This window comes from Camponotus floridanus, unplaced genomic scaffold (assembly GCF_003227725.1).
Source record: "Camponotus floridanus strain SB8 unplaced genomic scaffold, Cflo_v7.5 scaffold32, whole genome shotgun sequence".
NCBI lineage: Eukaryota > Metazoa > Arthropoda > Insecta > Hymenoptera > Formicidae > Camponotus > Camponotus floridanus.
Genome location: NW_020229459.1, coordinates 1,765,523 through 1,786,938, shown reverse-complemented (window position 1 = coordinate 1,786,938; position 21,416 = coordinate 1,765,523). Strand labels below are relative to the sequence as shown.

The following is a 21,416-nucleotide window of genomic DNA, read 5'->3' as shown; positions in this document are numbered from 1 at the left end:
ATTTTATTTAGAATATTATTTTACATATTTTATTCAGAAAATACAAGGGAGAAAAAGGAAAAATATATGATTTGCATATTTTATAATAAATAATAATTTGTTGTTTAATTTTATATATCTTGGCAAAAAAATCTGTTTCTCTTGTAAATTGGAGTCAACATTCAATAAAACTTTGTCCCCTTTCTAATCATCTTTCTCTTAACATCGGTTACAGAAAATAGAAAATTACAAGCTATGGACTCTTGCTCAGGTACAAGAAACTATAATCATCGCTATTCGTATAAGAGAGATATATAAATAATGTTGTACAAATTAATTTAATGAGACATGCACAATTAGCGCAATTTGATTTTTTTACATCGAATTTATTGAACAATTTTATTTTGTCTGGCAGTTTTTGAGATATATTTCTTATATTTTATTCTTGTGCGTCAAGCAAATTGTCCTAGGAAGAATTATTGGATTTAAAAAAAAGAAAAATATGTGTCGTAGAGATCAAAGTTTTTTTTGGTAACATATCAGACAATATCTAAAATAGAAAACCTTTTTTGTGAAAGAACGAAGCAAAATTATTCACAATACTTTACTTTTTTTTTTATAGAATAGAATTGCTTCTGAAAGCATATTTTTTTTCATACACAAAAATTAATTCTCAATATGTACTTTTTTAAAGTATTTTTTTCACAAATTATTAATTATTTTATCAATAGACAGGAGAAGAAGTTTGAAGTGTTCACACGCTCTTTGCATTTCTTCGTGTTGTGCAGGATGATTTAGATTTCTCGTCGTCTTGCGTCTCGCCTCTTACGGTGAACGTAACGAAATATTTTTTGGTACGATCTAATTTCTCAGTCGGAAGAGCGATTACCTGTTTTCCTTCTCCATGCGTCACTTCCACCTACAGAAAAAAAAATAATAGACTAGAATAGAATAGACAACTTGCATTGACATGAAACTTATAAATTATTGACACCTTGCTTGCTTTATGAATTATAAATTAAGATTAAATGTCTATCGAGCAATAAGTTTTGTTTTTCCGTCTCTGTTTTTCTCATACGATGCATTTTATTAGGGTTGCACAAGACCCAAGACAAGACAATATTCGTAAAAATATTGTATTGGTATTGAAAATTTTCAAAAATTTAAATCTTGTCTTGATCTTGAGTGAATATTGGTAGCAAAAATCTTGTCTTGTATTGTCTTATCTCGATTTTATTAACAATTTTTTCTCTAATATTAAAAAATTACTTAAATAATATTTAACATAATTTTTGTAACATAATTTGAAATAATTATTACTATTGTATGATATTTTAATTATAATTATTACTATGTAATCGATATAAATGCCGTTTATTTACATAAAAAAAGATTTACTGTTTCATGGAAAACAGAAATTAATAATTATTTACAGGCTCCAAGGGAATGTGCAGATATAAATATTTTGGAGTAGTAAAAAAATCAGGTTCATATTTATCCCACATTGTCAAAAATGGCTCGAGACATTTTAAGTTCAACTGCCTCGTCCATGCCATTAGAAAGACTTTTCTCAATGACAACTCTAACTATGTTAAAAAATAGAACCAGATTACAAAGTAAATCTTTAAAAGCACTAATGTGCATCAATTCCTGGGTGAAATGTTCTTTAATGTCTAAAATTTGCGAGTTTGATTTCTAATTTATAAAAATGTTATATTGTATTAATATTAAATGTTTTTAAATTTATTAATATAAATGTTTTTATTGAATAAAATTTTTTTAAATTCGTATACAGGGTGTTTCATTTTAATCTAGCCAGGCAAATATTTCCAACACTGTTGAGTTTAGAGAAAAATGTTTCAGACAAAAGTTGTAGGGTTCGGAGGGGTACATAAGACGGTACCACTGGTTTGACTTGGAAGAGTTATTTGAAGATTACATGAAGGTCACTTTCAATTTCTTAAATGGAACCTACATTTTCTCATTACATATTCTTGTAGCTTATCTCGAGAGCTTTCCAAAACACTATAATTAAGTACCTTTTCGTTAAATATTTCTTGAGTTATAAGGCTTGAAATCATTTCTTAATTTTACATAAATCATAAAATATCTTGTAAAATATTTATTTTTCGATTACCTTAATACTTTTATGTACAAAATAATGAGAGGAATCAATTGGTCTAAAGAAAACACATAGTTGTTTCTAAGAAAAAATATGTAATTTGCAATTAACAATTCCATGGTACCATCATTCCAATGGTACCATCTTATGTCCCCCTTGAAACCATACAATTTTTGTCTGAAACATTTTTCTCTAAACTCAACAGCGTTGGAAATATTCGCCTGGCTAGATTAAAATGAAACACCCTGTATAGTGATTTTTTTCATTTACAAATATAAATATTTTAGTTTTTTTGGAGAACCGATAATCTTGACAAGACTAATAATTTTGACAGTCCTAGTCTTGGTATTGTCTTGATAATTAATTAAAAATCTTGTCTCGATCTTGTCTTGAAATTCAAGACAAAACAAGACAACATCAAGACTAATCTTGGTATCTCGTGCAACCCTACATTTTATTACCGTCATGTGTCCTCTGCCGCGACTCTCTATCTTCGGAAGATGTTCCGCTCGATCTGGGGCGTCTCCACCTACTGCAATTATAATCTACATTCACACTACAGAAACTGACTCTTCGCGGGCTGTACATACATATAAATGGCTAGGTCTTGAGAATTAAAGCGTTTTAATTTTTCAGCGATATATACATAGTTATACACTAAATCTTTTTTCTTAAAAAAAAAATATAGCGTATTAAAATAATTAAAACACACATGTCAAAAAAGCAATACATTATATACTTGAAAACGATAATATATTGACTTACGATACGTGTACACTGGAATAGAGGTGTAAGCGCTGGTCGCGTGATGACAACGATGAGTCTTTTGCGTGCATTGTTTAGCTTCGGTGCAAAAATCTGGAGTGGTCGGTCTTCCCTGCAGTCTTCGCAATTGTTCGTACAGGAACGCTTCGAATTGCCTGATAATAATGATATATTTTACCAATTAAGATGAATAATATAATTGTAATATAATTGTAATATAATTGTAATATAACTGTAATATAACTTTAATATAACTGTAATATAATTGTAACATAATTGTAATATAATTGTAATATAATTGTAATATATAACAATTATAATTAACAAATAATATAATATAATTATAATAAATGAATAATATAATTATACAAATTATTCAACGCATTAATTTATTTGATTTGACAGTAACTTGAGCGTAATATAATTGTAATATAACTGTAATATAATTGTAATATAATTGTAATATATAACAATTATAATTAACAAATAATATAATATAATTATAATAAGTGAATAATATAATTATATAAATTATTCAACGCATTAATTTATTTGATTTGACAGTAACTTGAACGTAATATAATTGTAATATAACTGTAATATAATTGTAATATAATTGTAATATATAATAATTATAATTAACAAATAATATAATATAATTATAATAAGTGAATAATATAATTATATAAATTATTCAACGCATTAATTTATTTGATTTGACAGTAACCTGAACGTGAAGGGTTGATCGTACTTCGCGACGCCAAGAGTGGGTCCAGACATGCCAGATCTATTAAAAGCTTCCACCTGAAAAAATCATTGTCCATTGTGCAAATCAATATCTCTGGACAATCATAATATTCCGATATTGATATTAACTTCTCTCATTCAAGTAAAAAATATTACTCATGTTTTTAATATTAATACATTTAATATATTTTACAACATTAATTAATATTTATAATAAATAATATTAATAATATTAATTAATATTATTTATTATAAATATTAATTAATTAATAATAACTAGACCTCACCTGTCTTTTCACCAGAACGTGCTCATTCGCTCTACCGTGACGAATCTGCAACCTCTTCAGCTCCATCAGTTGGAAGAAGATCTTCCTTTCGAGATAATAACGGCGCAGACTAATTTGCACGTCCCTAGTGATGGTCTCCATGTTGAGAGCTTGCTGTTTCGCCGTATTGGGACAGCATCTCGCGTTTCGCCTCCGTGGAATTCTCGACACCCTCGGGCTCGGCTCTATCCCGCTGTCTCTACCCCCGCTGTCGCGACGTTGTTTCCGCCAGAATCGTTCTCGACGGGTTTGATCGGGATGCTCGATTGTAAGCAGACGACTACTAGTGGTCGATTGTACCTGGCAATGTAATATTAACTGATTGTCATGGTATTAATTAGGTGTTGGTATACAAGAGATTTCTCAAATAAAGGAAAATTAATCAATTGATACAGTGGTTTTAAAGATAAAATCTAAATGGAATATAATTGAAAATTTAGGCAAAAAAATAAATCACAAATATGGATGTAATATACAAAAAAGGAGCAAAATGTCAGAATTATTGAAAAGATTTCTCGTATATCCTTAAATAAAATATGGAATTACACGCCCAGGTAGCACATATTCGTTTCAAAAACGTTTCACAAATGTTTCTTCGAAACGTTTTATAACCGACTCTTGAAAACGTTTCTCATTGGTTAAAATGTCCACTTGAAGAACGTTAAGAGATACGTTTTTTTTCTAATAAAAAAAACGTTTAAAAAATGTTTAAAATACGTTTAAAATACATTTTTTTTCTTTTATTCGTAAAACATTTGGCTTTTACGGAATTAATGAAGAATGCATTCATACACATTCTCTAAAAATGAATCAGTAAACTGAAAACAGTAAACAGAGTTACTGATATACAGTTGATATGCAGTTATAAGTTATTATAGCACTGTGAATCGATAATATTTCACTAAAAGAATTAACATTGACTGTTTTAATTAGTAATATTAATTTATCTACTTCATATAAAATTAAAAATTTTATTTATATTTACATGCATATTAGAACATGAATGTTAAATAGATGATAATTTATTTTACACATCTTTAATATATAATGAACAGATCATTTTTGTTTATTCGCCGGACATGTCCGACTTATAAAATCAATTTAATATCTGAAATTCCTCTATTGAGATTCTATCACAAATTAAATCGAAGTGATACTTTTAATTTTATCTGTCATCTTTTGCAAGCTTTATATAATCCTCATGAAAACTAAAACTTAAGTACGAGAAAAATAGCGCACCGTAGCGGTAAACAAACGAACTAGCGTTTACTGATTTTGTGGTAAAATTTTACTTCCACTGACTATAATTAATAAGATATAAGATAAAGTAACAAAAAAGAAGCGTTTCTACTAGAGATCAATGAAATACTGATTGTTAGTGATTCTTATTCATATATTTGTAAATAGAAATTAATATAATAGTTTTCATAATAATTATATATGTATGTGTATATATATATATATATATATATATATATATATATATATATTGTATGTATGTATGTATATGTATATATATGTACACTCCGCGACAACGATTCGTTCCGTGGTCCCTCTCGCGGGGCAAGGGGAGCGTAGCCTCTAACCAATCAGCCACTGCCACGCTGCCAGCTGATTGGTCACTTCTACGCTCCCCTTGCCCCGCGAGAGAGGGGCCACGGAACGAATCGTTGTCGCGCAGTGTACATATGTATATATAAGTTAAAATTAATTTGAAATTAATAAAAATTAGTTTTTATTTCTATAGAAACGTAAAAAATACATTTCCTTAACTATGGTTTTAGAATCGTTTCTATAGGAACGTTTCTTATTAATGCTTTACGGTTAAAAAATATTAGATACATTTAAGAAACGTATATAAAACGACTGTGTGCTACCTGGGACAGTAAGTTTTATTAATGATGACGGTCAGTAATTCTTTCCAAGGAGAAAAAGTTTAGAAATAATTAATTCGATAATTATTGCATTTGATAGCGCTACGACTAATAGGGTATAAATCCTTCTTTCAGATTACCTGAGGCAAAGAGTCGATTCTGGCAGTTCTAGATACACCTAAAGTCGTGCTAGGAGTCTCTTCCTCGCTCGTACTTCGCAAAACTCGCATAACACCAATCTCATTGTCTTCTTCGTGTTCAGTGTCGCGCTCCAGTGTATCTTCTCTGAGTGCCTGTCTGATTTCCTGTTCAACCGCCTCGTCCTCGTCCCATTCCGGACTATCTATCACCGCGACAATCGCACGCTGATCCGGTGGACACTCTTCCGAGCTTTCAAACAGATGTTTCTTCGTTAATATATTTGAGGAAGACCTTCCTGTCCTCGCGTTTCTTCCCGTGGATGGTCTCGAACGTCTCGTCCTTACCGGCTTCAGGGACTTTGGAGAACTCGAGGAACTATCGTCGATGTATCGAGAATCTTTGCCCCCTAAAATCTTGGTCCGTTAGACGACAAGTAATTTATAACTCGAAAACAAAATTATATTTATGATAAATATTTTAATTTAATCAGACAATATCTATTTAAAGACTTTTCGTATTCGAAGAACATTCAATATTTCATATTTTTCATATTTTAAAGTACATAATATTTTTTTGACTTACTTGTCTCGATTTCTGATCGTTCTTTACTATCCGATTCCTTAGCACTTCCCGATTTTTCGTCAGGAGACGCTCTTCCTGGAGAAAGAGTCTTTTCTACAGTCAACATCGATTCCGTTGATAATATGCCCGTAGATGTTTCATCGTGCTTGTTCAATTCTTCATCCTCTTTCGATTCAGCATCTTCGGTTGATTCAAAGCTCTCTTTGGTGGATGCTGTTTTCACAGATACCTGTTTCGTCAAAGTTTCCCCTTTTTCTTCACCTGTTAGATCTGCGATTTTATCCTTTGAACTACTCGCAGTTGCACCTTCTTCTGATTGTCTCGAAGACAGTGTTTTCGATTCTTCCGATAAAGTCTTTTTCATGGCAGTTTTTAGGGTTTCCTCTCTCTTCGAATCTTCGGAAATGGATTTTCCGTCCTCTTCGTCTACGGTAACAGAATGTTGAGAAACGTCCTTTTGATCAGAAACAGATTGCTGATCAGCTTTCTCTTCGTCTTTAGAACTGTCTCTCTTCTCGCTGATGAAATCTTCAGTAGCACCAGGTTCCATACTTAAATGGGATGATTCGTCAAATATTTTATCCTCGTCCACTTTTTGCCTTTCGTGTGTATCGTCCTCGGATGTATCTAACCTATCTGAAAGATTACTATAGCCAGTGTCAGGCAAACATAGATTTATACTAATGTATTTCACAAATTCTGTATCCTCCTTGCAATATCTGATCTTTATCTAATGGAACTTACCTTGCGTCTTATCACTCGTTTCCTTGACTTTCTCGTTCTCATCTTGGATCTCTTCAGTAACACTGAGAAGAGAATTTTCTTGCACCGTTTCTTGCACTCCCTCTCCAGAGTCTTGCTTATCCATTTTGTGCGGCAATATCATCTCATTTTTATCGGAAGTAGTCATATCTTTAGAAATTTCCTTCGTTTCCTCTGTCTCTATTGCTTTCTTTTTCAAAATGTCTTCATAGCTGACCTCTTTCGCTGTCTCCAACGTTGCTTTCGGAGTGTCAGGCATTTGGTCCTTGTGAACCATCGCCGTGACAATCACTTGCTCCACAGTTTCCTGACTGGTGCTATCGGTCGCGTCTCTGCGATATCGAGATTCTATTATCCTCTCGTCAACTTCATTCCTCTCGAATGGTGCTCCCGAGGTATGCACTGGCTCTTTTGCCACTGCGCTTCTGCCTTTCTTATGGGGCGAATCGTCTCGATCCACTGTACTTTCATCGGATATCTTTGATTTACCGGATCTGGACATCTTCCTAGAGCTACGTTTATGCATTTTAGTCAGTTTCGTCTCCTTTGTGCGTTCTCTAGGAGTCTTCGATCTTCTTCCGGATACCACCTTTTCACATTTTTTTTCCAACGATTTCTTCACTACGATCACCTCCAAACTATCGTCACTTACGCTTTGATCGTTGTCATCGTCCTCTTTCTTCGAGCTATCTTTGGCTGCCGTTTCGTTGGAGCTCTTACTCTTGTCCTTTCTTGCTTCCTGCTGCAATTTTGCGCGTTGCCGTTGGACAGTTGCCTCATTTTCGTCGTGAGAATAGTCACAGCTGTCAGATTCGGTCGACGAATCTGAATATTCATGCTTATGACTCATAGATACTCTTCTGCTTCGTTTTCTTCGCAGATTGCACTCGCCATTATTATCATATCTATCAATTTTTAATGACAATTTAAGTAAATTTGGTACTTTATATTAGGTGTACAACTTTGCTTCCGCCGTTTTTCTGTAGATGGCTTTAGCGGTAGGTGGTGGTCGAAATAAATAGATCATAGATGTCATACAATATACTTGGGCATCTGTCAACATAACCCCATAGAAACATTAGTCGATTTGTGACACCATCATAAAGTTATTCTCAATTGAAAATGTCAGTTTACGAGCCAAATTCTCGTCATTTGCGGGAGGTTTTAATTTTCTGCTTCAATATGGAGAAATCTGCGGCTGAGGCTCATCGAATGCTCTCAGATACTTATGGTGAGGTCGCTATTAGTGAAAGAACGTGTCGTGAGTGGTTTCAACACTTCAAGAATAGTGATTTTGACGTCGAAGACCGGCATAGCGGTGGAAGAAAGAAGATTGTATTAAAACCGACTGAAACAATCATAGGCGATCGGTATCGAACGCAATTGATGCGTTTGAACCGAGCATTGAAAGACAAACGGGCCGCAATACAACGAGAGACACGATAAAGTGATTTTGCAGCATGACAATGCTCGACCTCATGTTGTGAAAGTGGTCAAGACATACTTGGAAACGTTGAAATGGGAAGTCCTACCCCACCCGCTGTATTGTCCAGACGTTGCTCCCTCTGATTATCACTTGTTTCGATCAATGGCACACGGCCTGGCTGACCAGCACTTCCAGTCTTATGAAGAAGTAAAAAATTGGATCGATTCGTGGATCGCCTCAAAATATGATCAGTTTTTTCGACGCGGGATTCATATGCTGCCCGAAAGATGGGAGAAAGTAGTGGCCAGCGATGGACAATACTTTGAATCATAAATGTATAACTAGTTTTTTACAATAAAGCCTCGAATTTCGGAAAAAAAAACGGCGGAAGCAAAGTTGTACACCTAATATAATAATGCAATGCGATTTTAATTAATACAAGAAGATTTAAAAAGTAACTTTATCTTTCCCTTTCTTTTTCTACTTATCTTGTTATATTTAATCGTCAGAATTTTTTAGAAAATTAATTTTTACCGATTGATATTCTAAAAAGTGCTAATTTCACAAATTGAGAATATTGAAAGTTTCCATATAATAACTTGTAAAAAAGGGTTCTTTATGAACACTCCTCGTATTATTTTACGTCGCATTGATAAAACGTTATTTGCATTATTTTACCGCGCGGATTCGCTTCGAGCTCTTCTTTCATCTTTTTTCGTGGACATCTTCGATAGTCGCACTTCCTCTTCGCTGAAACTTCGACTATCCCGACGCGCTAGCTTCTTTGAATTACTCTTCCGCCGCGTTCTCCTCTCTATCCATCGCTCCTCGTAGTAAAGCTCAGGATGTCTGTGCCTTCTGTGACCTTTTCTGCAAGGACTACTATCGCTCGGAGAGCTACTCTCGTTATGTTTCACTCGAAACTTTGCTGTGAAGACTAAAATCGTTTCAGTGACTTACCTAGTTACTCAATAATATATCACTATCACATAAATTTTTTATAAACGCATAGAGAAAATATCAATTTTTAAATGATGAAATTTTAACGTTTACGTTAATAAAGTCATGTCTCGTTAAAAATATATAATACAAATAAATTTTGCAACACAAACACAATTTATTATCATTTTAAATTGCTTCCCAACCAGATTCATCAAATGTCTATAGATTATACCTAATCTGACCTTTGTTTGGTGCGGTTTTGTGAGTCCTCAACTGCTGAGCCGTACAACCACCGTGCATCTGGATCAGTTTTGCGCAATCTCGGTGCCCTCTGTAAAGGGCCGCGTCCAACGGGGTCATCGAGTTGCCCTTGCTAGTCCTGAGAACAGCGTTAATTCTCGCGCCGTGATCCAGAAGGACCTTGCACGCGTCCAAGTAACCGTGCAAGGCCGCGACGTGAAGAGGCGTCTTGCCATCGTGGGTAGCGACGTCCAATGTGCTCGGTCTCCTCTTCGCCAGCCACTTTATCAGCTCGATTCTACCGGATGCTACAGCCTCGTGTCCAATCCCCGTACCTCGTACGGTTCTGGCGTGAAGCGAACCACCGTGTTGGCTTAGAATCTTCAAGGTCTCCAACTGTCCCTTGGCCGCGGCGCAAAGCGCCGGTCTGAAGACAAGCGTGACAGTCTCTTGGAAATTGGTACTTTTGATTAGAATCAAAATATATAACCGATCAAACTAGATATATAGACTACAATAGTGTAATGTTATTTTCCCAGCAAACACCAAGTAACATTTATATAAGTGTTAGCTGCAATTTCTCACTTAATAATAAAACCGTTACATGTTATGTAACTGTTACATAACATATAACAGTTATATTGTTGAGTGGGAAATTATAACTAACAGTTATATAACTGTTATTTGATGTTTGCTGGGTTATAAAATCTTATATATATATTTTTTAGAATTTTTAGAATATTTAGAAGAAGATATGTCTCTCTAGGAAGACTAGTAGCTTTTCGTAATCTTACGTTCTACCCTTTCGATCCTGACGATTGGGATCCGCGCCGAGTTTAAGGATAAGCGCGGTGGCATCAGCGTGACCCAAAGTGGCAGCGTAGTGTAAAGCGGAGCAACCGTTATCGTCCACGTGGTCGGGATGAGATCCACACAAGTTGATCAACGCTTCCACGCACCTTGCGTGGCCCCGGGAAGCCGCGCAATGAAGCGCTGTCAATCCATCTTTGTCCGAAGTACCCGCGGCCGCCGATCCTCCAGCTCTGAATCATTCATAGGAGGTTCATAAATACATTTCCCTTACATTGTCACTCAGGATCCAAAGTGGAATAATTTCACGAGAAGGATTAATTTCGAATCTTTTTACAACTTTCATCAAAATCGAGATAGACCGACATTTGGTGAAAAACTAACTAAGACAATTGTGACGACCAATCATCTACCTTGCCAAAGCCAATACGGCCTCCACGCTACCCGCGCTCGCCGCCCACAAGATTGGCTGTCGTCCATCTTCGTCCTTCGCGTTTACATCCGCGCCGAATTCCAGGAGCGTTTGCAGAACCTTCAGACCGATCTTCTTGGGAACCGCGAGCTCGGCTGTGGCGGCCGCACCGCAACATTGGGCGGCATAATGAAGCGGGGAACCACCACGCAAATCGGGAGTGGAAGGTCGGGCGCCAGCTGCCAAAACTAATCGAACGCATTCCGCTTCTCCGCAAACTGAAAATTATTTTTACAACTTCAATTCTTTTTTTTTCTTTAATATTTCAAGGACTTTGGGAAAGAAGAGAGAATATACAAAGTATCCTTGAAGGATACTTTCTTTAAGCTTTCTTTAAAGTACGCAATCTTGATATTAATTGTTCAAGAATTGTTTCAAACTTATGTTCTCATGCAGACACGATGCAAATATCTTGGATAGAACACAGTGTTCCCCTTTTGGAAGGTCAAATTGTCCGCGGTCGTACATTAAACTCTCTTAAGAGCTGGATGACAGGTAAAATGCAGAGCGCGTATCGTTCCCTCCAATCTTCGGGGAGATGATGGCGTGTAGTGGTCAAGTAAGGTCAGTAGGTCGTCCTGCATGACGTCATTTCGGTCTGCTAACGATCACGCGAGGACACGTATTATCGCGATCACTTGAGCGAGTTGATCATAGTTATGTCCTCAAGTTATTTGTGTAAAAGTTACAAATACATGTAAAAATGTTCCTTCATTCAAAAACTTGATCTAAAATAGCAGATCTCTATAATTGTGATGATTAAAAATCGAAAAGGATTAATTTATTTTCAGCCTCAGCGGATCGAAATTTAATATAACAAGATAAAATTCCGTTACAAATTCTCACAACAGTATACGAGTATAGTCTATCTGCTATCTTGAAGAATATATATTCACTACAATAAAGTAAAGTATCAAACTAATCTATCGATCTGATGCAGTCTGCGAACTCTCGTGTTTGTGAGAAATATTTTTCTACCTCAGATATATCAGGTATAAGTAAGACATATACCTGTGGCCCAATGAAGAACACTGTGTCCCTCGAGGTCCTTGGCGTTGACATCGGCACCGTTCGCTAAGAGGACCGCGACCAGCTGGGTGTCGCCGGCGATGACCGCCAGGTGAAGTGGCGTGTGACCCTCAGCGTCCGGAGCGTTCACCAATTCCGGTGCCGCCGCGGCAACCGCACCTCCAGTTCCCGCGTCCATGCAATAATGGAGAGCGTTTCTTAACGTGCGATCTCTGTAAGCGACCGTTTCCCCCTGTTCCTTCAGCAATCTCAACACCCTCGTTCTGTCGCCCTGTTGACAGGCGTGCATCAAGGGTGTAGCGCCTATGTGTAGCACTCTGGAACAGAGAGAGCTTCTAGAGAATGAACCCTGCCCATACAGCATAGAACATTGCAGCAATATTGCAGTAACGTTGTAATATTGCTGCAATATTTTTAATATTACAGCAACATTGTAATATTGCTACAATGTTACAATATTGTAGCAATATTATAATATCGTTGCAATGTTTGTGACATTACAGCAATATTGCAGCAACATTGTAATATTGCTACAATGTTACAACAATATTGTAGCAACATTATAATATCGCTGCAATGTTTGTGACATTACAGCAATATTGCAGCAACATTTTAATATTGCTACAATATTACAACAATATTGTAATATTCCTGCAATGTTTTTAATATTACAGCAATATTGTAGCAATATTGCAGCAACATTGTAATATTGCTACAATGTTACAACAATATTGTAGCAACATTATAATATCGCTGCAATGTTTATGACATTACAGCAATATTGCAACAACATTTTAATATTGCTACTATGTTACAACAATATTGCAGCAGCATTGTAATATTGCTACGTTATTGTTGTAACATTACAGAAATATTGCAGCAACATTGTAATATTGTTGCAATGTTACAACAATATTGCAGTAATATTACAATATTGCTGTAATGTTATAACAATATTCTGTACTGTATAGGTGATTGTCTAAACTGACAACTCACTGATTACTCAATATTATCATAGCAATCGTTTAAATTTCGAATCCTCAAGTAGATTGATTCTTGCAAATGAAACTAGAGAGATTCAAAATTTAAGCGGTTGGGAATCAATATGGAATAACTTGGCCAGCATCTCTATTACCTGTAAGGCCTCTTCTTGCGATGATCCTGATGTGTACGATGATTCGGATACGGTGTCAGCGGGGGCAAGGACACGTCGACCACACGTTCCGTTCTCTTCTGAGGCTGAGGCTTCTCCTGCGGCTTCAACGGGATCGGCGGTGTCTTAGTGTCCATGCCCGTCTCTGGCACCTACCCCCGACTACGTCGACCGGTCGCGCCAGGACATCCTCGGACCTCTCGACGGATTGAGCTCATCGCGTCGAAAAGGACGCTCGATCCTTCTACCCGAGTAAAATAGTAGCTTGAAGAAGATTGCAATTGTAACCCAGCAAACACCAAGCAACAATTATATAACTGTTAGTTATAATTCAACAATGTAACTGTTACATGTTATATAACTGTTATATGTTAAATAACAATTATATTATTGAATGGGAAATTGTAACAATTATATAAGCTTGCTGTGAAGCAAGTTTATTGCAAACTGGATGATACTCGAAATTAGGTTTGACTACTATAGCTGCTAATAGACGAATATATATATTTGAATTTAATAGTAATCAAATTAATATTAAATAATCAAGTTAATAGATGATTAAAATGATTAATATTTCGAGATTATCCGAGATTATTTTGCAACACGATGCACAATGATAAATGAAGCTAGTAAAATTAAAAATATCGACTCAGATGTCTGCGCTGAAGACACGTCGCCGTAAAATAGCTAGATTCTTATCCTGAAGTGTGTAGCCCCATTAAAGTACGACCCAAATTTTCGATCCTAAATCAAAGCTGACCACGTGGTGGACTGACCAGGTCACTCGCTACCATAGAAACCGATGGTCACAACACGCGGCTACCTATAAAGAACCATATAATGGCTGATACGACGGCAAGGTCGCCACGTGTCGAATTCTAATCTTCACCTGGCGTGGATCGTCCCGCGAGCTGTCAAGAAACTGATTACTTAAAATAACAGACTGTTTAACCTCGGTATGCATAGCGTGGATCTTATAGACTCGACGTAAAGGGAGCAAAAGTTTCATTATTTTTTTTTTCTGAAATCCGATTCATTTAACTTGCCTTGAATGACTTGCTCCTATTTGATCACAGATATGTTAAATTATTAAAATCAAAAATGTTTCTTCCTATCAAATCAAAATAATTTTTCATTGAAATTTAATAACCTGCAAATATTTTTAAACTCATGTTATATAGAAAGAGTATGATCCCAGCAAACACCAAATAACATTTATATAATTGTTAGTTGTAATTTCCCACTCGACAATATAACTGTTAACATGTTATGCAACAGTTACATAACATGTAACAGTTATATAACTGTTATATAACTGTTATTTGGTGTTTGCTGGGGATAAACTTAAAATTTTATAAAGTAGATATTGCAATTTTTCAAAGTTAATTGTGTAACATTTTCTGTATAAATAATATAAATTCAGAAGATCTAAACTTTATTTTAAAAAATTTGCGGATTATAATTATGTTCGTGTCTACCCCAAAAAATGGTTTATTGAAACTATTTTTTCATGATATTATTGTTTCTTATATACAATATAATAAGAGGCAGCATCTTATATATTTATATATTTTTAATTAAAAATAATGTCTCGTTTAATCAATTATTAGAAAAGTAATTAGTGTTGGGCTATTCTCGTGAGAATTTGCATAGAAATATCCGCTCATGAATTCGATATTGTAAATAGTATAGTAATCTCACGAAACAATACTTTATTCATTTATTTACGATAAAATACAATATATTCTATTATTTATATGTGTCAATAATAGCGTTTGTTACAAAGAGATATAATTGTTTGAAATGAATCAATTAGATTACTTTTCTTAGTGTGAGATAAATTCTATGTTGTATATATTCCAGCAAACCCCAAGTAATAGTTATATAATTGTTACTTATAATTTCCCACTCAACAATAAAATTGTTATTTAACACATAACAGTTATATAACAGTTATATATTGTTGAGTAGGAAATTATAACTAACAGTTATAAATGTTATTTGGCGATTGCTGGGAAGATTTATTGAATTTTCACAAACTCAAATTGCAAACAAGTAGCTTCTAAAAAAACTTAAATTTTAAGAACAAATGTCTACCTGATAAACCTTGAAATTAAAATTTTATTGAAATCCACTTGTCAAAATTAATTAAAGAACGTAATTTCGTCATCCATTCTCTCAGTTTTTAATCATTAATTATTAGAATAACATGAAAGCTATGTCTCATATTTGTATTGAGGGAATCGACCCCAGATCGGTCGAACAAGAGATTTCTCGCGCAGTTTTATATCTTGCGATACGTAACGTGCAACGAACTCACACCGTGCGATGCGGCGATGACTGGAAATCGTTATTTCGTTGATTCACCATGCCGCACATCGATCGTTATTGCTCCGTTAATAATTCGCCGAGACCTTCGTACTTCGTGATGTTGCGTCATTAATATTTAACAGTAACATCTCTCCGCGTTACGTGCACCTCTCATACGCCTCAAATATCACGTGTGCTTATTGTTTGCGAGATCCGAATTGGCAACCGATCGAAATACGGTGCATAAATCATGTGCACGTTTGCCGACACAAGTTGGAAAAATAAAACAGCTATTCTCTCTCATTCTTGTTCCACGAAACATATTTCTTTGCTTCGCGCAATAAATGATGTACACAAATCAGCGGATAAAATCTATTGATATATAATAGAAGTCATAGGAAAATATGGAAACTATATTTCTGTATTTTTTGTTTCCACAACAATTTCTTCAGAAACTTTCGACATTAAAATAATTGAAAAATCATTTTAAAATAATTTTAAAAATAATTTAAAATAATAATAAATTATAAAAATTATAAAAATAATAATAAATTAAAATAATTTTTAAAAATAATAAAAACCTTTGTAAATTAATAATCGAAAAATTAATTAAAAATTAAAAATAATAAAATATAAAATATAAATTAATGCAATTAATGAAAAAGGCATCAAATTCAGGATATTATATTTCAAATAGAAAATAGAGTAATATAACTTTAACATAAATACAATAATGTGTTAATTAATTGTTTTACTTTTCATCTTTTGCAGAAAATTATTTGCACATATAAAAATAGGAAAATTACAAGCAAGATAATTCTTTTATGATACAACAGAAGCAAGATAATTCTTTTATGATAAAACAGAAATTATATTAATGATATAATTATATAGAGAAATGTGTAACCTTTTTATGACATCTAACAATCTAACAAATATACAAGAATTTAATCGATTCTCGTTCTAGTTATGATATTCAATGTGCATATTTAATTAGTGTTCTTACCTTCTCGAATTACGGAATTAAAGCTTTTGTTTGCTTATCATTACGAATGGCGCGAGATTTCAAAAAGTCAAAGCTCGGTCAAACGTCAAATGTTGCTCCGGCCACGAGGTCGACTCATTATGACAACAGTGAAACGCACCTTTGGAGAGTGGAGAGCGCACTGAACGAACGCTCTGCATTAGCACGAGTAAGTTAATGTAAGGGTTGCTTAGCTACCACCGCGTCTCAGTAACGTACCGATAAAAACAGACCCGGATATTATCGAGTTCGAAAAGAGATTAATGTCAGACCTTGTGTTTTCTTATTAAAGATAGAAAAAGAAAAGCTCAGAATTCTTTAAAATAGAATTTAAAAAAATTTTTCAAAGTAAGAAAAATCTACTAAAGCCATTAAAAGTAATAAAAATTGATAAAAACTATTCTTTGTTAAACTAAAAAAATTTTGTTTTAATAAAAAATCAAAAGATGGAAATTATATTTATTGAAAAAGTAAAAAACCATTTTTTTCCAAGGAAATGAAAAGTGTATTAGAGCAAACGACGATTATATTTCGATTAATCAAAATTATTTCAGAATTGCACAAGGCATTGTTGTATGATTATACTTGACAAATGAGATAAATTGTATTTTCCATGATAGAAAACCATATATTTGACAGCAACTAATAACTGGGGGTATAGCTCAGTGGTAGAGCATTCGACTGCAGATCGAGAGGTCCCCGGTTCAAACCCGGGTGCCCCCTCGCGAGCTATTTTTTTTCGTCATAGTGTATATTTTTCTTAAAAATATTTAATCAAAACATTATTTTGTAATTACTTATTTTTTTAAATATATATCATATGTATACGTGTATACAAAATTCCAAATTCGATAATATTATTATTACTTCTCTTATATAAAAAACAGGAACAATAAACAAATCTCGTTTAATTTTTACATTTTATTATCAATTTAATCAAAAATTTAGTACAAAATCATATTAATAGTATTTGTAGCAAATGTTTAATTTTTCTTAATGATCATGTGTCTATCTTAATATCCTCCTTTAGAGAAAATATTTGAAAAAATATTTATTAATAAAAGAACTTTTTTATATTTTATTTTTAATTTATTTATAATGTTATAACGAGAAGTTATAGATAATCGATAAAGTGATAAAAAATTACGGAGTTGATCCCATAATAAATCAACTGATTCACTAATTGCTCTTCCTCCTCTTTTATAAATGTAAAATTATATTCAACAAAACATATATATGAAAAAACAATGTAATAAAATATAAAGTTATACTATAAATTTAATTTTGTGCGTACTTAAACATTTGAAAGAGAATATTAGAAAAAAAATACAAGAAAAGTTTAGTACCAAAATTATAGTACTTAATATCTCTTCAATTAAAAAAACAAATTGAAAGTGAATAATATCTGCTATTACTATTTATCCTAATATTGCTATATTATTGAATTTGAAATTACTTTAAAATTATATTCTATTGATAGCATCACTCTCAGTCTTTCAATGCAATAGCTTTTAGTATTAGCACAAATATGAAGACATTATATATAGCTTTTTATCAATCTTGTCGCTTCACTTTTTCTCTCTTAAAGTTCATTCATCTTTTCACTATAATTCTCAACAATTATTGTCAATATATATATAATTTTATATAAAGAGTAATATCTTAAGAGTACTTGGAAGACTTAACAATATAGTCATTTATAAATTTTACTTTGTTATGTGTATATAAAAAATAAATTTTATAATATATATATATATATATATATATATATATATATATATATATATTCGTTGCTTTATATATAAGGCAATTTGTGTGAAAATTATATATATATATATAAGATCTAATTTCTCAATCAATATCCATCTTGTACGCTCATTAAAAAATCGAGTGTTATTTGCAGGAGCATTTTGTCATGTATGAGAGATGTTATACTGCTGCGACCCAGAGGAGATTTCAATATTTATGCCTAATCTTAAGAAAATCGATAATGTTCTGCAATATGATTCATCATATCTTGAAAAGCCGTGGAGATTGATGTTCCAAATTTCTGTCTCCACAAGTGTCTAGCAATGATATGTTGGCCTACAGTGTGCGTAGCTTCTTGAACTTCCTCACAGATTTCAATGGCGTTTTGCCAAATTGTTTCTTAAAAATGAATGAGAATGGATAATTTACGCGAAAATTGTTTAGGCAGATAGAAAAATATATACAAAAACATTTGTGTAATTGCAACATTATTGTATAAAGAAAAATAGTTACCAAGATTATCAAGAAGTTTACTTTTACCAGGTGGATCAAATTTTTGTAATTGTTCAATACTGATAATCTTATATTGCCTTAAACTCTGTAAAGATTCGTAACTACAGCAGGAAGCACGATCATTTGCTACTATATAACTTCCTGGTACTGTGTGCTTCGCAATTTCCTTTAAAGCTTCTTTTACCATGTTACACTTGTTGACCCCCTGTTGTAATTTGTCAATCTTTTGTGGCTGTAAATAGCACAAAATTAAGACAATTTACACAGCGATTAATATTTACATGATGTTATTTATCATATGGTAAATAAAATAATAGCAATTATTAATTACACATTTCATTACCTCTGGTACAGCTTCAATCATATGCAACCATATGCGAGGAGGTATAGCATTCGCTTCTGCAATGCATATTATTGTATGTGAATTATTATTGCGTTTTTTGGCAGAGTTTAGATCCGGTTGATGCTCCATCATACAACCACCAGGAAATTCATCCACTATTAATATTGCACCTTCACCGCCTAATAACCAATCCTCTGGATGTTTCTTCATGTAGATTGCGGAAAGTTCGTCACATCGATCATATATTTTTTTAACTACATATTTCTTGATATCTGCAATAATACAAATATATGCATTTGACTGTAAATAATATTTTTTAATGTATCACCTAAAATATTTGTGATATAATTTGTAAATAAGAACCTAAGCATGAAGCAATAATTTCGCAGGGAATATCTTGACACCATCCTAATATCAATTGAAGGCACATTTTCAGGTCACATTTTATTCCAAAAAAGAAGGATTTTTCCCTTATCGACAGCTTCCTCAAACAGCCAGGGCAAGACCAAATGTACTTGTCTATGATTCTCGCGGGATTCCACACTAAACTACGTCCATCACATTCCAAATTGGGACAGTTGGAAACTGTAGGGATTAGACTCATTTCTTTTAACCAACTGCACAATTCTCCCTCGTGGCCTTTCTGCAACATTGGCCGTACAACAACATCAAATAATCCTCCTCCATCGCTAAAACTTTCCAAACTTCCCGTTCTGTAAAAATTTGTATTACAGGTCAAACGCAATCATTGAACTGAGTTATAATTTTCTATAAATAATATAAATTGTAAATGGCAATATTTTATTTATATAAGATGATTTTATTTATGTAAGAACAAGGATCTCTCTTTGTCTTTCTCTCATAATCAGAGCAAGTGACAGGAATTATATATAATAATCACATAGCTGTCATTTGATAGTTTCGATATTTTATATTTTTATATTTTTTTTATATTTTTATATTTTATATTTTTTTATGAAAATTATTTGTTGAGGTTTGTTTTTTAGAAAAACAATTTTGCGGAGGGAAAATTATTGTAAATTAGTTTTAAAGATTTTTTCATTAAACATTTTCTTGCATACAAGGTAGAATATTTTTTATGTACTTGGCGTATTTTTTTAATCTTTCTTTAGAGAGATTTGATGATTTTAATTACCTTGAATTCTTAACTTTTGCGTTCCTCATCATTAATCTTAAAGTAATAAACAGCGTTCAACAGATATATGTGTAATAACGATAAATAAAAATTCGCCCACGTTTATACACTAAAAATGAACAAAAAAAAAAACATTAATTATAAGAAATGCTAACAAGAAAAAAATCAAGTTTCTACGATGGAATCCATTGTTATCTGTGCAATATGATGGCACGTCGTTCCCCCTGTCGGCACGTTTGATAAAGCCCGAGACGAGTAGTGCACATGCGTGAAAATGAAGCGCCATTATTTGAAATCGGGCAAAAATAAAAATGTTTAATTTAATCGCTTTTTGTTTATTATATGTTTTTAATAAAATTATATTATTATAATTATTTTATAATTTATTTTATATTTATAATTTATTTTTATATTTATAATTAATTTATTTTATATTTTATATTTATATTTTATATTTATATTTATTTTTTATTTTATATTTATAATATTGAAAAAAGAAAGAAGTGTTGTTGCTTCTCTGCGTTCCAACTATCGCGCGTTGGCTTTTATGCCATTTTCTTTTTGATTTCTTGATTATTTGAGCCAAGTCTCTAATTATTAAATGTTCAATTTAAGTTCTAAAAATAATCCAAAGTGACGTGTATACTTACCCTCAATTTTTCTTGAGACCTTTATCGCGTAAAACGGTTTACGACCTCATATCTGTTTTCGAAAAATCAAAAACAAGTAGAAAAAATACCGATATATTTTATATTAAAAATGTGTCTAAAATTATCCTCGATACTTTGTGGATTGTTTTTTTTTATTTTATTAAGAACACGTTTTACAAAGCAAAATCCTGTGATGGTGGAAGTTGTGGAGGCCACAGAGTGGAGGCTGACAAGACTACGGAATTAATGTATCGATAGGTACGAGGGTAGTTCAAAAAGTTCTCGGCCTAATATAGAAATG

General features: G+C 33.1%; 2 protein-coding genes and 1 non-coding gene across 5 annotated transcripts; 1 reads left to right on the top strand and 2 right to left on the bottom strand.

Annotated features, from left to right (window-relative positions):
• Positions 1 to 688: 688 nt before the first annotated feature.
• Positions 689 to 16,827, bottom strand: LOC105255756 (ankycorbin). Of its 3 annotated transcripts, none has more exons than XM_025410487.1 (15): positions 16,687 to 16,827; positions 13,353 to 13,614; positions 12,200 to 12,549; positions 11,130 to 11,406; positions 10,701 to 10,949; positions 9,909 to 10,333; positions 9,403 to 9,661; positions 7,281 to 8,203; positions 6,537 to 7,172; positions 5,954 to 6,360; positions 3,901 to 4,239; positions 3,594 to 3,670; positions 2,867 to 3,021; positions 2,563 to 2,633; positions 689 to 898 (listed from the first exon to the last, which is right to left on the bottom strand). In XM_025410487.1, the coding sequence occupies exons 2-15, from the start codon at positions 13,505 to 13,507 to the stop codon at positions 734 to 736; spliced, it is 4,488 nt and encodes a 1,495-aa protein (XP_025266272.1). In that variant the 5' UTR covers positions 13,508 to 13,614; positions 16,687 to 16,827; the 3' UTR covers positions 689 to 733. The 3 variants fall into 3 exon arrangements, with proteins under 3 accessions (XP_025266272.1, XP_011263529.1, XP_025266273.1); XM_011265227.3 differs by having other exon boundaries at positions 12,200 to 12,534; XM_025410488.1 differs by having other exon boundaries at positions 723 to 898; positions 2,563 to 2,646.
• Positions 16,828 to 17,355: 528 nt separating this feature from the next.
• Positions 17,356 to 17,427, top strand: Trnac-gca. Its single transcript has one exon. It is a non-coding gene; the product is annotated as a tRNA-Cys (tRNA).
• A 1,071-nt stretch (positions 17,428 to 18,498) lies between these two features.
• Positions 18,499 to 20,497, bottom strand: LOC105255757. The gene is made up of 5 exons (XM_011265228.3): positions 20,466 to 20,497; positions 19,673 to 20,022; positions 19,310 to 19,581; positions 18,967 to 19,198; positions 18,499 to 18,852 (listed from the first exon to the last, which is right to left on the bottom strand). Exons 1-5 carry the CDS (start codon positions 20,495 to 20,497, stop codon positions 18,680 to 18,682), a joined length of 1,059 nt encoding a protein of 352 aa, XP_011263530.1. The 3' UTR covers positions 18,499 to 18,679.
• Positions 20,498 to 21,416: the final 919 nt, after the last annotated feature.

Bases quoted from the DNA above. Each gene is read 5' to 3' on its own strand.
- LOC105255756 (XM_025410487.1), bottom strand. From the start codon at position 13,507: ATGGACACTAAGACACCGCCGATCCCGTTGAAGCCGCAGGAGAAGCCT. The intron at 11,407-12,199 runs GTATATGTCTTA...AATAATTTTCAG, and splicing joins TGTTCTTCATTGGGCCACAG to TTTGCGGAGAAGCGGAATGC. The intron at 3,671-3,900 runs GTGAGGTCTAGT...TGATTTTTTCAG, and splicing joins ACGTTCTGGTGAAAAGACAG to GTGGAAGCTTTTAATAGATC.
- LOC105255757 (XM_011265228.3), bottom strand. From the start codon at position 20,497: ATGATGAGGAACGCAAAAGTTAAGAATTCAAG. The intron at 20,023-20,465 runs GTAATTAAAATC...AAATTTTTACAG, and splicing joins GCAAAAGTTAAGAATTCAAG to AACGGGAAGTTTGGAAAGTT. The intron at 18,853-18,966 runs GTAACTATTTTT...TTCATTTTTAAG, and splicing joins TAAACTTCTTGATAATCTTG to AAACAATTTGGCAAAACGCC.